The sequence below is a fragment of the Amblyraja radiata genome, chromosome 14 (assembly GCF_010909765.2).
Source record: "Amblyraja radiata isolate CabotCenter1 chromosome 14, sAmbRad1.1.pri, whole genome shotgun sequence".
Taxonomy (NCBI): domain Eukaryota; kingdom Metazoa; phylum Chordata; class Chondrichthyes; order Rajiformes; family Rajidae; genus Amblyraja; species Amblyraja radiata.
Genome location: NC_045969.1, coordinates 14586622 through 14605102, shown reverse-complemented (window position 1 = coordinate 14605102; position 18481 = coordinate 14586622). Strand labels below are relative to the sequence as shown.

The 18481-nt window shown below is 41.7% G+C and overlaps 1 protein-coding gene across 1 annotated transcript in view; it reads right to left on the bottom strand.

The window, feature by feature from the left end:
- Positions 1–18481, bottom strand: part of hunk (hormonally up-regulated Neu-associated kinase) — a 50037-nt gene that overhangs the window by 10747 nt on the left and 20809 nt on the right. Inside the window, exons 6-8 of the mRNA XM_033032589.1 lie at positions 12757–12892; positions 6924–7092; positions 2912–2992 (exon numbers count right to left, since the gene is read on the bottom strand). Of these exons, the coding sequence (XP_032888480.1) occupies positions 2912–2992; positions 6924–7092; positions 12757–12892 (386 nt within the window). The remainder of the gene's footprint in view (positions 1–2911; positions 2993–6923; positions 7093–12756; positions 12893–18481) is intronic.

Below are 18481 nucleotides of genomic sequence, written 5' to 3'. Positions count from 1 at the left end.
ACTCTATTATTACTTGATCCTATTACGTATTTTTCATTTCACTGCCACTTCAATTATTTTTCACGTTGTGATGAAAGGACACTAAGTGCTGAAGTAAGTCAGCGTTTAAGAAAGAACTGCAGATGCTGGTTTGGGTCGAGACCTTTCTTCAGACTGATGTCGGGTGGGGGGAGACAGAAAAAAGAAAGGAAGAGGTGGAGACAGTAGGCTTGTGGGAGAGCTGGGAAGGGGGAGGGGAAGGAGGGGGAAAACAAGGACTATCTGAAATTAGGGAAGTCAATGTTCATACCGCTGGGGTGTAAACTACCCAAGCGAAATATGAGGTACTGTTCCTCCAATTTGCGCTGGGCCTCACTCTGGCAGAGGAGGAGGCCCAGGACAGAAAGGTCAGATTCGGAATGGGGAGTTGAAGTGCTGAGCCATCGGGAGATTAGGTTGGTTAGTGCGAACTGAGCGGAGAAAATAAATCAGCGGGTCAGGCAGCTTCTCTGGAGAACATCGAATGCTGATGTTTTGGGTCGAGACCCCTCTTCACAGTGAAACGTGCATGCTCATGTTCTCCACAGATGCTGCCTCACCCGCTGAGTTACACCAACACTGTGTCTTTTTGTGCTTGTTTATACTTTATGTTGTGATGTTAGTTGGCATTATATTTAGCTTTCTCTTTCCTTTAAAACTATTCATTCTTTCATCAGCATATGTCAAACCTAAGCATTGCACACTTCCAACAAAGGCACATGAAAACTGACAAATATCTGTAGCAACAATTAAAAAAAGGTAATTGACAGGATCCTGGAATCAACATAAAGTCCAATCATTTCAGATCATTACGATTGATCCCGTTTATTCAGACAGCAGCTGCTGATAATGATGCAGGCTTTCTTATTTTCATCACCTCTCCACCTTTCTTCTTAGAGTCATAGAGTGATACAGTGTGAAAACAGGCCCTTCAGCCCAACTTGCCCACACATGTCCCATCTACACTAGTTCCACCTGCTAGCATTTGGTCTATATCTCTCCAAACTTGTCCTATCCATGTATCTGTCTAACTGTTTCTTAAATGTTGGGAGAGTCCTTGCCTCAACTACCTCCTCTGGCAGCTTGTTCCATACACCCACCACCCATTGAGTGAAAAAGTCACCCCTCAGATCCCTTTTAAATCTTTTTCCCCTTCACCTTAAACCTATGTCCTCTGATCCTCGATTCACCTACTCTGGACAAGAGACTCTGTGCATCTAACCGATCTATTCCTCTCATGATCTTATACACATCTATAAGATCACCCATCCACCAGCGCTTCAAGGAGTAGAGTCCCAGCATACTCAACCTCTGCCTATAGCTCAGACCCTCCAGTCCTGGCAACATCCTCTTGACTTGCCATTGCCACATATTTATCTTTGTGTCATCATATTTCAATCTGTTGCATATCATGGAACTCCCTTCTTATTCTTTCCCCTACCCCTTTCCTATCTTTGCATTTGCTTCAAAGACCATGCTTAATTTGTTCCAGTTCTCACAAATCATTGTTTCTCCATTTACAAGTGATGACTGAGGGGCTACGCATTGCTAGTATCGGCTGTTTAAACGAGTGGTGGCGCCTTCGAGAGTGGCAGCCTCGCCAGCAGCTGTTCGTCCTTTCATCCTTTTTTTATTTTTAGTCTTTCTAAAGTTTTTGTTTTGGAGGTATTTTAGTCTTTTTTATGTGGGGGGCGGAGGGGAAGGGGGAAACTGTTTTTCTCAGTCACTACCTGGTTAAGAATGTGTCTTTCCTCTGAGCCGCATCTTCACCCCCTCCTCCTGGCCTACCATCTGGATTGGCGCGGCCTTCAGCTTGAGCTTCAGCAGCGGTGCAGCACTGGATTCCATCGCGGAGCGGGCGATGCCTTACCGGGATCGCCATGTTGGAGCTCCGGAGTGCTGGGACTGCTGACTTTAACACTGTAGAGCCGTGGTCTGCGGAGCTTCCAGCCGCGGGCGGCGCTGACTCTTTCATCGTGGAGCCAGGGATCCTTGAGTTGAATCTCCGCTCAGCTCGGCCTGTGGACTTCGGGAGCAGCGGTCTCTGGTAGGAAGCGGCCGATTCGGAAACTCCAAGCCGCTGAGAGTGTTCTTCCGTTCGAGGGCCTGAAACATCGGGCCGCCATCGCGGCGACTGCAGAGGCCTCAATAGGCCTCGACCACGGGTGAACATGAGGAAGAGGACTGAACTTTGTTGCCTTCCCTCACAGTGGGAAACATTGATTCAGTTGTGGGGGGATGTTTTTATGTTTTATGTTAAATTCTATAGTGTTGTGTTTCTTATTTGTGTGCTGCATGGTAACTCAAATTTCACTTCACCAATTGGTGTATGTGACAATAAATGTCCTTTGTCCTTTGTCATAGCTTTTGAGAGAATTACTCTTGTTATCCAAATTGTAGATCTGCCCTCAGGGCAAGTCATGTCAAGTGTATTGACATTTATATAAGTACACGTTCAACTAAAATCTTGCTTGCTGCAGTATCACAGGTACACAGACTTAGACAAACAGACAAAAACATAAATTCTACAAGACGGTGATAAGACTGCAAAAAAACAAGACATTAGGGCAAGATGATTAGAAAGCAAGTTCATGGTTCCTGTGAACAAGTCCATGTATTACGAAGCCAGGCAGATACTGCCGCACTCAGATAGAATCATCTACGTAAAACAATAAACTTCCAAAAACTGAAAGTAACCTTAAAAAGAATTCCCAATTTGATGACTCGTGGACAAGAAATTAATTTAAATCAAAATACATTTGCATTTATATGGGAATTGTCCAAGAATATTTTGAAAAACACAGCATGTAACTGTGACGTCAGTACCAAATGTAAAAATCAATACAAATAAAATAATCAGGGATAAAATTAGATTAAACTGCAGATACTGTACCTCCTGCATTTCCTTCAGTCTGTATTTATCCAAATGATGCAATATGTTCTTGTAGCAAAGACCATCTGCAAAGTCTGGTTTCTATGAAAGTAGAAAATATGATTAACATTGGCAGGTGATTTTCTCAGTACACTCAGTCCAGTTAAATGATATATAGTTTAGTAAAATATTTGTATTGAATTATTATTACTTTCAAAATGTCTTTGTTTTAACGGGAACCCTGTGTATAGAATTAACAAAATAACTAGGCTTTGCTAAACTTATCCTTTATTAACCTGTTTTTATGAGTTTTCAAAGGGTTTGAAGTTTTAAACTTTTTTTATTCAGTTTTATTAATCTTAGCTTTAACCTGACAGTAATCCGTGGATTGGAAGAGTTATTGGACTTAGTGGAGTGAACAGAAAGGAGATTAAAAGCAGAGAAGCTCTGTAATTCTAGACCTTCGACAGTGTACGTACTAAGTTAGCTTTTGTATTGTCAGGTTTAATGTGCCAATAATTCTTCCCATCCATTTCCCTCAAAGCTGTAGACAGCATTCAATTACTAAAACAAGAATTTTGTGTAGAATTATATCTTGGGTCTGAGGTCACGAACAATTTTCATGTCATCTAAAGTTTCACAAAAAATAACCAAAGCATTGTGCAATATAATAATTCGCTGTGCAGAAAAACATAAAATGATCAACTCAGAATCAAACAAATATATCATTTTGATAGCAGTAATTTGCTTGGATTCATAGAGTGTGGAAACAGGCCCTTCAGCCCAACTTGCCCACACCAGTAACATGCCCCATCTATACTAGTCCCACCTGCCTGCATTTGGCCTATATCCCTCTAAACCTATCCTATCCACTTACCTAAATGTTCTTTAAATGTTGCAATAGTCCCTGCCATAACCACCTCCTCTGGCAGTTCATTACATACGCCCACCACCCTTTGTGTGAAAAAACTACCCCTCGGGTTCCCATTAAATCTCTTCCCCTTCACCTTAAACCTATGTCCTCTGGTCCTCGATTCCTCTACTTTGGGCAAGAGACTCCGTGCGTCAATGTGCAATAGCCACTAAAGTAGTGTGGTTGCCACAAAAGGTAGTATACAGCCACCTTTGTCAGGATGACTTATCTTGGTTCAAGAATTGAAACCAGCTTATGACCTGTGATCAGAATGAAATGTATAGGGTTGAGACGTCTTGACCCGAAACATCACCCAATCCTTTTGTCCAGAGATGCTGCCTGACCCTCTGAGTTACTCCAGCATTTTGTGCATATCACCTGAATGAAATGCCTGCCCAGCATTTAAAGCAGTTGGAAGTGATGGCCAGAGCATTTCTTTTCAGCTTCACAGTCAGCAGCTTGTGCCGTTCTCTCCATAACATCAATAATGGATGCACCACTTAATTCCCAAAGAGAACACATGAGAGCCAGAATGCTTTCCACAAATCAAAATGCATCAGGAAGCATTTACTACTAAGTTTTAGTTCTGCATGGCTTGCAGGCCTTTTATTGTTCTTCACTCCAGAGTCAGAAGGTACCAAATTTTGAAAGTGGCTCAACCGAGTGACCACATTCAGTACTGATGAATCCCAAAGTAGAAACAAATTCCAATCTCGCATCTAACACAGCCACCACTTTTTCCTGGATAGGTCTCCAACAATTTTATTCACTTTGACTCCCGGAGAGCAAAATTGTCACTGTTTCAGCAGCACAATGTACACTTTCATATTGCTGCCTATTTTCTGTGCCAAGGAAAACATTACCTTTATTACATTGCTGCAGCTTTTTATTCATTTAGTCAAAAATAACTTTTGGGTTGATTTAATCTGATGTGGCCGATAAATATAGGGACCAATCCTTTGTGTACTTTTTTTAACAAAAGAGTCTGAAGAAGTGGCCCGAACCGAAGCGTCACCTATCTATGTTCTCCAGTGATGCTACCTGACCAGCTTAGTTACTCCATCACTTTGTATCTTTTTTTGGTAAACCAGTATCGGCAGTTCCTTGTTTCTACTTCTTAGGAGTTCAGATTTAGGCATCCACACCCTGCTACACTCATTCAGCTTGTTAAAGTATCAAGTATCTGTTGATTCCTTAATAAATGATGTTCTCGTGTGCAACCTCATCTGTAGTTGGTGCCACTCGTTAAATCATCATCACCGTGTCTCCAGTCTTTGCACCATAAGCAGAATACTTTGCCATTCTCACTTGCTTATCATATTTCTCTGACAATATTATTTCCCCACATAAATATTTCTACTCTTGTAAAGGCCCAACAGTTGGATCAGCTTGCTTCTATCAAGCTCAACAAATATCTGCTATAAAATCTGCCTACTATTGTCATCATTTTAAGAAAAAATCCCCAACTCTCAGCCTCTTTTTGAATGCCTCGTTGTCCCAGTGCTTCCTCAACCATCAAAATCCCAGGCTCACTGCCAATGCAGGCTCTTGAAGCAAAGGCAAGTCACAGATACAGATATCAACAGAATGTCCCTTACTGAAGGCAGTAACTCTCAACCAAATAATAGTGGCTGGTACAAACATGTATCAAAGTATCAAAGTCATACCTCATGGTGCACTCAAACATTAAATATACTCTTAGGCTACATACATCACAGTTTTCTTTAGTTTTCTTTTCTTCTGATTGCCTTTCTTCCACCACAGAGACTCTGCAACCCTTAGTGTCACCAACACTTGCAATAATTAGTCCCAGCCCAGAGCGAAAATCGGGGCTAACCCTCCAGACCAGGAGTTAAGGGCAGCTGCATTGTCAGAAGTGTTGTCTTTCAGTTGAAACAGCTGGTCCCCTCAGCTGATGTAAAAAATCATGTTACATGGTTTTGAAGAAAATCTGGGAAATTGGGGGGGGTGGGTAAAAGCTTATTTGAACTGTACATCAATGGAGACTTATTGTGCAAACATAGTTTAGTGAAGACATACAGCGCGGAAGCAGGACCTTAAGCCCACCGTGTCCACGCCGACCACATTGACACCGTTCTACACTAGGGACAATTTACAATTGCACCAAGCCAATCAACCTACAAACCTGCACGTTTTTGGAGAGTGGGAGTAAACCGGAGATCCCAGAGAAAACCCACGTAGGTCACAGGCAGAACGTACGAACTCCGTACAGACAAGCACCCATAGTCAGGATTGAACCCGCAGCAACTCTACCGTTGCTTCACCGTTTCTTACAAGGATGATTACATTGGCTGTAATAGTCTGAGGATGTCCTGCATCAGATAAACGCTGGTCTTCCAATCCAGCCTAGACACAAGTATTGTTGAGGGCAACTTTACCCACTCACCATCCAACCAATTATTCTTCCAGGCTGGACGAGGTTGGAGACTACAGATCAAGAAGTAAATTACTAATTTATTTTACCTTCAAAAACACAGAGATACAGCAGCTAAACCTCATTGCACATACTTTGGTTTGATTGCACCACAGACCTCAGTTTGGCACTTTTATAATCTGGCTATTTAGTATTACTAATTATTAATTCATTGTGTTGTTGATTATTGTATATTTATTTGCATGATATTGCGTTCATGGGGATGTAAAGCTGCAGCTAATAAGAATGTCATTATTCCATTGCCAGCACAAATGACAATTAAACACTCTTGATTACTCTCGAGATCAAAGTTTGTCATCTGAGTTCTGTGATTCATCTAATGCACTGCATTCGGTTCCTACAACGGTGGTGGTTGTGAGTTGTGAGGGTGGTGGGGGGATGTATCCATGGAATATATTGCCACAGGCAGTTGTGGAGGCCAAGTCACTGGGTATTTTGAAAGCAGAGATTGATAGGTTCTTGATTAGTAAGGGCGTCTAAGGTTACGAGGAGAAGGCAGGAGAGTGGGGTTGAGAAGGGAAAATAGATCGCCCATGATGGAATGCTGGAGTGGACTCGACGGGCCGAATGGCCTAATTCTGCTCCTCTGTCTTATGATTTTATGTCTCTTGCCAGTTAAATTTCTTCCTGTAAATTATTATTTAAAAAACATCGCTATTACTTACCGCAGCACTTTTGAAATAATGATCCAATTTCCTATTTAGCAGGAAGTAGATGGAAAGAGTGTGGGAGGCCCGATTTGACAGCACTGTGTTTACCACCTCAGCATGTTTATATCCCATTTTCTCAGTCATGTGGAGCATAACACTCTGGTTCAAGTCCTCGGGATGAAGCCTAGATAAGTAGAAATGTTTAACAACATCTTTCTATATCTCCAGCACATCAGAAAGAGAGAGTAAACACATTTTAGGCCTAATTGCAGATTACTTTTGATTAACAATGTATGACTCGTTGCAAAAGTAAACAATGGAATTGATGTTCAACATTTTAGATAGACATCAGCAGCTAAGTGCCCCAACATATCATTCCTACTAAGTAAGACAAGCAGTAATGTGTGCCAACAATGTGCTTAATGTTTCCTACATCATCTAATGCTCTTGTAATTGAATTGCCTACTAACTACAGTGAGAGAAAGAACATCAGAATCTAACCTGTAAATTGTAATTATTTTTTTCTTTGAATCTTTTTTTATATTTATATAATTTTGGTTTCAATGTGGACCGTTTTAACTGTGTTAACGTTAGTATTCTAGTATCTACTGCATAGGCGAAATGTCTGAATCATGGTTTATGGACCAGTTTCTTTAAGGCCCATGTGTGGAAATAAACAGCAGCAAAAATTGTAGCTACATATAAACGACAAGAGATAAGAAAGCAGGGTAGCAATCTAACTCTCGCCCTCGGGCTTCACATTACCACTGACTCTGCTGCTCTATCTTTGTTTTGGCTCTGGAATGAGGTAAGATCCACATATCGATAAGCAGCAGGCTTTAATTGGGCAACCCCCTCCCCCTTTCTTTCCCCATCCCCACCTGAACTTGCACCAATTTCTCGATCTCTCCCTTCCCTTCCACCTACGATCCCTCCTCTAACTTCACAATTCGCAACCCTTCACTCCTTTTGTCTCACACCTTCTGTCCTTTCATCTCTCACCTTTGTCCAACCATCTGCCTGTCAACACCCCTCCCCTCACTTGAAACCACCTATTACCTGCCAGATTTTGTCCTCCCTCCCCCCTACAATCAAACTGAAGAAAGGTCCTGACCCAAAACGTCTCCTATCCAGAGATGCTGCCTGACCCGCTGAGTTACTCCAGCACTTTGTGTCCTTCTGCAGAATATAGATCTCAGCTTTGTAGCATGTCAGTTGCAGAAACAAAGTCCAATGTTTGCAATGGGGGGGAAAGTAAATCAGATAGTCCCCGAGGTTATGGAAGGACCATTCAGAGACCTGATGCAAGAGAGATTTCATCTCCTGGGAAAACCTAAAGCTAGTGTGCACTATTTAAAAGTAAGGAATTGCCCATTTAAGGCTGTGGTGAGGTGATTTATTCTTCCTGTCTTGAGGGTCATGGGCCTCTTTTGCTCAAAGGGCAGGGGAACCAGAGTGCTTGTATATCTTTAAGGCCGGGGGGGGAGGGGGGTAAGATTGATGGTTGATAAGCCGGGGGTGAGAGGTTACTGAAGATGGATGGGAACGTGGATTTAAGATTACGAGTCAGATCAGTCACGATCTTGTGAAGTGACAGAGCAGGTTTGAGAGGCCGAGTGACCGACTTCTGCTCCTAATTCATATATGTGTCTGAGAGGGATGTCAACTTAGGCACTCATGATTTTAAAACGCCCTGCTCAGCCAACACTCTCTAGCTTGAAACCTGGGGCATGGTGAATTTTCCAGGAACTTGCACAAGTCTGACATCTATAATCAGTGTTCTTATCGTGCACATGTGTTTGGTAATAACAGTCGACATCATTGTATGAGTACTTATGAAAGTCAAAAGGAATGTTGTGGAATCATATTAATAAAACGCCCAAATAAAACGACGTATTCCCTAAGTAATTACTAAATGATGCTCCTGCCAGCAATTTTAGTTTCGTTAAGCTTAGTTTAGTGTATCTAGTGAAAAGCTTTTGTTATGTGCAGACCAGTCAGCGGAAACACAATACATGATTACAATCGAGCCATCCACAATGTACAGATACATGATAAAGGGAATAACATTTAGTGTAAGACACAGTCCAGTAGGCTGATTAGACATATCCACGGGTCCAGCAGAAACATATGAGAAAAGAATGATGAGGGTTTGAAGATAACAAGGTACAGATAGTTTAGAAACACCAACCTTTCAAAAGAAACAAACTATTAATAGATTAATAATTAATAATAACACAATAATATTTATAATAAAACGGACATTTTCATTTATAGCTTTCAGCATTGATCCTTGTATTTCACATCTTTTATTAAAATGTTTTTTCCCTGATCTGCAATAAATTCATTATTAGTCCTTTTCTGAATTCCCAATTGAAAGCGCGCTGGCTATGTGCCTCTAAATTTCTGCCTGTTGTGCTCATGAGCTGGGAAATAGGTGATGTTACAGCTTCTGAGTGATTTAATCCACCCCCTCATCTGGGAATTCCAGCAGAAACCCAACACCAACAACATAAGCTGTAACAAGGAGGGGAAAAGCCTGTACTCTATCACTCCACAGTACAAGTGTGCTGAGACGTCAAGGGACTGGACAACCAGACCATCAAGCGACTGAATCAGTTAGTGGGATTCTTGACAGGCATTTGCTCAGAACTGAATTATTTGATGTGGCAAGGCTTGACATCCCACAAACAAGCCCTGTGGATTCAACTGTGTGTAACACGATTTGCTCTGTGGCCCGGCTACTCCAGAGGCAGTAAAGATTCTAATCAACTCTGAACGATGGTGTATTCATGCAACAAAAAAATTGCTTGCCCTACTTATTATTAACAAAAAGATTATTAAGGTAAACAATGCATCCTTAATGGGTGAAAATTCGATTGTAACAATATTCTGTTTCAATGGGTCATATTTTATTGGTTGTTGTGTAGTGCTGAATTATACTTCTGGTTAATTTAATGATTAACAAAATAATAAAATCTGGTGATTTTTTAAGTTTTCTTAGGCTGATAATACTTCATGCCTTGAAATTCAGTCAGGTAAACAAATTCCAAATGTTGCAGGACTGAAAATTAATGTTGCAATGAGTCAAATGCGGCTACGGCCATTTCTGAGTCATTTTCTCCCATCCAAACATTACACCATGCAGATTCCAAAGTAATTCAGCCTTGTCCTTTTCAGAACATGACAATAAAATACTCTTGACTTGTTTAAATAAATCCACGTCTGGTGTATTATAATATATCTCTTACTGGAGGAGAATCTCGAAGTAAAGGTCAATTTAACAACAGTGGGCACCCATATAAATACAAAATGGGGCAAAATTCCTTCTCTCAGAGGGCTGTGTGCCTTTAGAACCATTTACTTAAAGAGGGATGAAGACAGAGACATTTAATATTTTTTTCGACAGAGGTAAAAAAAGATGCTCTTTTAAGATCCAGGGGCTGAATGGTTCCAACTGGATCAGTCACAATCTTATTAAACGATGGAGTAAACTAAAGGGGTTGGACACTTGGTCTGTTCCTGTTCCATATGTTTGTATGTTCTTAGTTTGCACACTGTTTACTTCTGAGAGTCCAGCAGTATGGCTCCCCTACACTAAAGATATTGTAAGAATTGCTTTGTTTCAGTAGTTATTTTCAACACAATGATTAAAGTTAAGATATTTCTTTCCCCAAATACAGTCTGTCATTACCACTATCTGATGGACAGATTTACATTAGTTCTAAGTGAACAATTGCACACAATCCTTCTATTTTCCCCTCTGATTTGCCTCAGCCTTCTTCTTTAGTGATCTATTTTTGCATTGTGCTCTATTGCTATCAGAGATGAAAGTCAGATAACAATTTGAGATGCTCCATAAACCCCTGTCAACAGGGCAGGTGCAAATCTGGCTTGAAATCTAATTTTCCCCGTGGCTCTGTATGCTGCCACAGTGTATTGAATGTCAAACACATTGTTCCATCTTGCGGGCTGCTGTTAATCTTCTGCGATTTTAATTTAAAGAGAATCTCTACACTTGCCACAGAGATTTGATTTGTATCCGTGGATTTAGCACCTTCTGTGCCGTAACATCTACGAACAGCGGCGCTGGGCTTATAATTCAATTACATATAGGTGTCCTTCTTCAATTCTTCAACTTGTTTTTAATTAGCAGAAGCTCTATTGAGATTACAGCTTCAGACTGCAACATAAATGTGGCCACAATATTCTGGTGAATTAAATGGTATTGGTTTTACAGATATTCTACTGGGAGCAGGAGAGGCCAGCAAATTGTGCATGGTTACTTGACTAGTCATTACAGTTGTACAGCCCATTGCATTTATGATGACCATCAGGCATCTAATTACACCAATCCAATTTTATCTCTTACATCGCCGTCGTGGAATAGAGGCCAAACGCAGGCAACATGGGGCATGTTGGCCAGTGTGAGCAAGTTGGGCCGAAGGGCATGTTTACACGTTGTAAGACTCTATGACCCTATGCTCTGAGTCTTTCTCAAATCTTTATGCCACCTAACTAAATGAGGACCAATTTACAGTAGCCATTTATCCCAGCATGTCTCTGGCATGTGGGAGGAAATCCGAGCACCCAGGAGAAATCAACACAGCCATGGTGAGAACATCCAAATTCAACACACACGGCGGTCAAGGTCAGGATCGTACTCTGGTCTCGGAAGCTGCACAGCAGCAGAACAAACTACTGTGTCTCTTGTGCACATTCTCCCATATGGGCATCAGCTATGCTTCAGACATAGTGATCTCACCCATTAGTTAGATGGCTGTAAATTTTAGTTCCACTAGAGGCTTGGTAACAAAATCTAGGCCAGTACTGCATTGCGATGTATATGCATCACCAGATAATTCATCATAGGGGCAAAGTGGGGTTTAGAGTCAAGAGTGTTGCATTGTCATACATTCCAGACAGAACAATGAAATTCTGCAGCACAACCGAATATGTAAACATAGTATTCTGAATTAAAATAAATAAATATTGTGTGTGTTTATTGTGTGTGTTATATATATAAATATATATATATATACATATGTATACATACATATATATATATATATATATATATATATATATATATATATATATATAAATATATATATATACATATGTGTATATTGAGGTCGCCCTAGGAACAGCTGGAGAAGAGGTGTCCAGACAGAAATGTCTGTGAGTGGGCTCAACTAGGGAGATCTCGAAAGAACTGCCAACAGCCGAGTGAGGTGGAGGATATTTGTCAATGGCCTATGTTCCCTAGAGGAGCAAAGGGCTTAAGAGTTCAGAGCTTATTTGGAGGTTGTAATGTTTAATAGCCTGATGGCTGTAGGGAAGAAGCTGTTCCTAAATCTAAATGGTACAGTTTTCAGGCTTCTACTATATCTTCTTCCCAGCGGCAGGAGTGAGATGAGTGTGTGGCCAGGGTGGTGTGGGTCTCTGATCATGCTGGCTCTTTTTGAGGCTGCGACTCCTGTATATCCCTCCAATGGTGGGGAGGTCAGTACCTGTGATGGACTCGGCAGTGATCACAATATTGTGCAGTCTTTAAGTCCTCTTTGCATTTATCCACCAAACAAGCATGCCAGGAAATTTAATTGCAGGACAGTGTTTTTTTTATACACCTGGCAATTCAATTTCATCAATAATCATTCACTAAGGAAAATCAAGGATGTACTCTGAATGCCACAATGTCTACGACTGCCTACCAAGTCCTCACAGCATTGAACACACAGAGGAACTTGGACATGCGCGGTGATGCCCAAGTAACTCCACAACCTTTGTTGCAACATGCAGGGCTTAATCCTGTTAACTGAGGCAAAGAGAGCTTGTTACACCCTACCGGTTTGTGTAAGCTGTGCTTGATATAGGTGTCCTTTGAGGGTCGTCATTTAGCCAGCTATCGGAAAGTACCTGTTGGATGTTTGGCCGTTTGATGGGGTCAGGCTCCAGTAAAAGCAGCAGAAAATTAATAGCAGCTGAAAAAAATAATAAAAATGGTAATACAGCATTTGTTAGTCCCATTGAAATATAAGTACCCTCTCTCTCTCTCTCCCTCCTTAACAGTGAGCATTGAGCATTTTAACCAAAGCCTCTCTTTGACATCTTTATGTTACTACTCTCAGTCTGTGTCAGAACGGCATTGGATACTGATGCCTCATTTTGTTTTCACTGGGGTTTAATACAGCCACCTGCTTTACATTAATTTACTATTAACAGAAGGTCATTTATGTTGCAGCCTAAAATATACAAATTAAACCAGTTATAGCTATGGAATATTTTAGAAGGTTGCATTTGTATTTATCGAATGCATTAACTGCAATATTATGATTTTTAGTTGAAAACAGACTTTAGAAGCAAAGAATAATAATGAATCATCACTATGAAACAATTAAAGGAAACATACAAAAAATCATTTGTACTTAAAAAATCATTCTGACTTAAAATGTATCCTCACTTTTAACTACTTTGTCATTTTGAAAGCAATTTATTACAGTATTAGCTGCACGGTGGCACACCAGTAGAGTTGCTGCTTTTCAGCACCAGAGAGCCGGGTTTGATCTGACTATTGCAGAGCTGCCAAGTTTTGTCAGAGCATTTCAGTATTCTAGTACCTGAAAATCAGTATTTTGCTGAGGAAATCAGTATTTTTACGCGGTCATACCCACATAAGAGTACAAGAATGCATAACCTTTTCTACTAATTGACATGTCTTCTACGCACCTTACTTGACAGTGCATTCATTGTCATCTCTTTGTATACTGCTGTTTGAATGGCTGCTTCCTGCTTTTAGCACCAGATGATGATGTGGAAGCCATTTTGGAAGCCTCCCTCTCCCTCCCTCGCTCTCTCTTCCTCCTTCCTCTCTTTCCCTCCCTCTCCCTCCCCCTCCCACCCTCCCTCTCCTTCTCCCTCTCTCCCTCCTTCTCTCTCTCTCCTTTCCCTAACAGTCTGTGACCCACAGCACTGTGGCCACAGCGCTATGTGTAAAGGGCTCCAGCTGGGAGCACTATTTTTAGAACCCATAGTGCTGTTCGTTTAAATTCCCACGCGTTAAAGGGCCTGTCCCACTTGGGCGTCATTTGCACGTCACGCAGATGGCGCGCGAAGATTTTGTACATACCAAAATCCTGGGGCGCCGCGCGTGACCTCGCGTCACTATCTATGTCACCACGCACCATGCGCGCATCACGTGCGCGGCACAACACACGCGTGGTGCCGAGTAAATTACGCGCAAATGACGCCCTAGTGGGACAGGCCCTTAAACTGACAGCGCTTTTTAAACCTGGAGCGGGACAGGTAGATCAAAGCTTACAAAAATAATCATGCCGATTTTGAAATTTAAAATACTAATAGATTTCATCTGCTATAATTTTTAGAGGTACAGTATGACTTTTTATATCCATGCATGTTTTAAGCAGCAAGTTGAAACAGAAAGAAGAAGAAGTCTGAAGAAGGGTTTTGGCCCGAAACGTTGCCTATTTCCTTCGCTCCATAGATGCTGCTGCACCCGCTGAGTTTCTCCAGCTTTTTTGTGTACCTTCAAGTTGAAACAGAAGTCAGGCTGATTTAAAAAAAATCCGTATTCTACAAAGCAAATCCGTACATCCGTATTCTGATCGCATTTCCGTACAAAATACGGAAAACTCATACAACTTGGCAGCTCTGCTATTGGTGCTGTCTGGAAGGAGTTTGTACGTTCTCCCTGTTACCATGTGTGCTTTCACTAGGCGCTCTGGCTCCTCCCACACGTATTAAATACACCCAAGATGTATACACCCTAATGTGTAGGACAGTGTTATACGGGGATCGCTGGTCGACGGGGAATCGGTGCGCCGAATGGCCCGTTTCCATGCTGTCATCTCTCAACTAAACTAAATTTAAAATAAACATTTCCTCTTTCCTACCAATTTTTCTTGGGCTATAACTTACCATTCACTAAATTCAGCTTTGATGGAAAACAGGAGGATGCTCTTCCCAAGCTCCAACATTGTCATTGTAAGCCAGTTATTGTGAAGTGTATTTAGTTTAGAGATATAATATGGAAGCTGGCCCTTTGGCCCACCGAGCCCACACTGACCATCGATCACCTGCTCACACTAGTTCTATGTTACCCCACTTCCATATCCGCTAACTACAAACGAGAGGCATTTTTTTACAGAGGCGAATTAACAAACAAACCCACTAGTCTTTGGGTTGAGGGAGGAGACCTGACCACCTGGAGGAAACTCATCCAGTCACAGGGAGAACGTGCAAACTACACACAGAAAACACTTGATGTCAGGATCGAACCCGGTCTCTAGTGCCGTGAGGCAGCAACTTCACCAGTTGCCCCACCGTGCCACCTAAGGGTCTGTAGACATTCTTATCTCCTAACACAAGGGTTCCCAACTTGGGGTAAATTTCGCCTACCCAGGGGGTGAATTTGTTGATTATGGATTTGTACATATTTCTTCTCATTGACTGACTGTGTTTGGTTCTGGTATACCGGTATCTGTTCATCGTTAGTTGTTTATAAATAAGTGAAATAATATTGTTATGTGCTCACACAGAGAGTTGTGAGACTGTGGAATTCTCTGCCTCAGAGGGCGGTGGAGGCCGGTTCTCTGAACACTTTTAAGAGAGAGCTATCTATATAGGGCTCTTAAAGATAGCGGAGTCAGGGGGTATGGGGAGAAGGCAGGAACGGGGTACTGATTGGAGATGATCAGCCATGATCACATTGAATGGCAGTGCTGGCTCGGAGGGCTGAATGGCCTACTCCTGCACCTATTGTCTATTACAGTTGCCAGGGGTAAACGGGACAAAAAAGGTTGGGAAACCCCTGTCCTAGCAGGCAAGAGCCCAGCCCTGTACAGCCAGCCTCTCTTTCCACCACTGCTCAGATCAGATATTTAAACCAACATGACATATTTTGTGCTAATTGTGTTTCATTTCTTTTGATATCGCACACCGTACACCACCACTACCACCATCACCATTCTAGAAAAATGTAAGTAGAACATGAGCTGTTCCATTTATTTTCATGAGAAGAAACTGACAAGATTCAACTGGAAACAAAGATTTAGTCTTCTAATAGGAAGGAAATTAACATCAGAAAATGTATTAAAAATAACCTAAATGGTAGAACGAGCAAACAGACTTCAATAACTCTGCTCTCGTCCTTCATTCTTAAATTGTAATTATAACTTTATTTCTCACGTCAATACCGGTGCAGACATGTTGGCCACAGACAACACTGTAAACTTCCCAAGTGACTTTGAATGTTAATTGCTTGTGACTTTTGCTTAAGTAACACTAATATCTTTTTCATGCACATCAATGTATAACATATTTTTAAGAAAGAACCTTCCATGGCAGAAACCATTTTTTACGTTTATCATGTCAGCAAATAAATTTAAAAATTTAAGTTGAAGTCCTAAATTAGGTTGGCAGCTTTACTAAGCAAGACATATTCAAATTTAATTCAGCTCTGGAACCAAACTTATACCACAACAGACTACCCAATATCTCAAGCTACATGCCTACTCTTAGACTGGATTTATGTCATGTAAACCATCAAAATAACAAATGTATTATTTATAAGTTTACAACCAGCCACAACAAATTTCCTTCTTACCTTTATAAATATTGAAAAATACTCCACTGAAAATCCATCTTATGAGGTAACAGACTAAAAATATATTTTCTCTAAACCAAATTGCAAGCACAATTTTGACCAAGTGAGAACGTTTACTTTATTTTCCGTATATAGCTTAGGATAGATCTGGAAAGACAAATGTTTTGCTACTTGGCTTTGGTGAGCTGTCGAACTTCTATTTAATAACTTTCTCACTTCTACAATGATAGTGGTGATTGAATCTTTATCTAACCACTTGTTGTCACCAGCCATTTGCTGTTGTACAAGTGCAACGCCATTACAAGGTCCACAACAAATTACATCAACAACATTGGCAGTGAGGCATTATCAGATCACCTGGAGTACTGCTTAGTTTCAGCTCCATCACTGCATTTAAAAAAAATGTTCAACGTACTGTGTTTCTACTTAGCAATATTAAAAATAGCACCGATAACTTTGTCCTTTTTCGTTACTTTCTGCAGAATGACCGGCACGGTGGTGTAGCAGTAGAGTTGCTGCCTTGCAGCACCAGAGACCCGGGTCCAATCCTGACTGAAGTTTGTACGTTCTCTATGTGACCACGTGGGTTTTCCCCTGGTGCTCCGGTTTCCTCCCAAACTCCAAAGACATAAAGGTTTGTAGATTAATTGGCTTCGGTAAAAATTGTAGGTTGTCCCTAGTGTGTAGGATAGTGCTAGTGAAAAGGGATTGCTGGTCGGCGCGGACTTAGTGGGATGAAGGGCCTGTTTCCACGCTAAACTAAACTAAACTAAAACAGTATTTTTGCTTCAAATTCCAGCTTCTGCAGTTTCATGTAACATTTAGAAGAAATGCTTTGATAGAAGTATAGGTCATCAACAAAGGAAATACTTTTAATACAATTCTTGCCAATTTTAGTTGACTTCCACCCTCTGCTCATATACCTTGATGAATAAGGATGACAAAAACAAGTCTGAAGAAGGGTTCCGACCCGAAACGTCATATGTTGATAGAATGTCATATGTTGAAAGAATTGAGCGACTGGGCTTGTATACACTGGAATTTAGAAGGATGAGAGGGTATCTTATGGAAAGATTATTAAGGGATTGGACATGCTAGAGGCAGGAAACATGTTCCTGATGTTGGGGGGGTCCAGAACCAGGAGCCACAGTTTAAAAATAGGGGGTAGGCCATTTAGAACGGAGATGAGGGAAAACGTTTTCACCCAGAGAGTTGTGAATCTGTGGAATTCCCTGCCTCAGAATGCAGTGGAGTCCAATTCTCTGGATGCTATCGAGAGTTAGATAGAGCTCTTAAAGATAGCGGAGTCAAGGGATATGGGGAGAAAGCAGGAATGGGGTACTGATTGTGGATAATCAGCCATGACAGAGTGAATGGTAGTGCTGGTTCGAAGGGCCGAATGGCCTACTCCTGCACCTATTGTCTATTTTTTTTAAGGATGGCGCCTGCCTGTGGCGACATTTTGCCAGCAGCTCAACAGAAGAGGATTATTTATAGCTTCAATCAAGTCACCTTGTTCAGAGAAACGGCAGAAATCGGCGCCGTAACGGAAAGCTGCTAGTGCACTTGAAGGCGCTAGCGATATCGCGATCACCCGCAGCTGCGGGAGCCCCCGACTGCAAGCGATCCCTCGATCGCTGGAGAACACCCGACCCCTGCTGAGGATCACAGGTACTGTACCTGGAAACACCGGGAAGACCTCCGGAGCCGACGGGCAGGATCTCCCAAGAGCAACGGAGCTGGAGCTGCCCACTGTGAGGGAATCCCCGATCGCTAAGGAGCTGGAGCTGCCATTTGCAAGGGTATCCCCATTCCAGCGCAGGTTCACAGAAACAGCAGGTGCACTAAGTACAGTACCTGGAAACAATGGAGAGGCCTCCATTGTGTCTGGAAACGTGGCTGACTGGCAGGACTTCAGGTCAGACTGAAGCGCAGGGGACTTCGACCC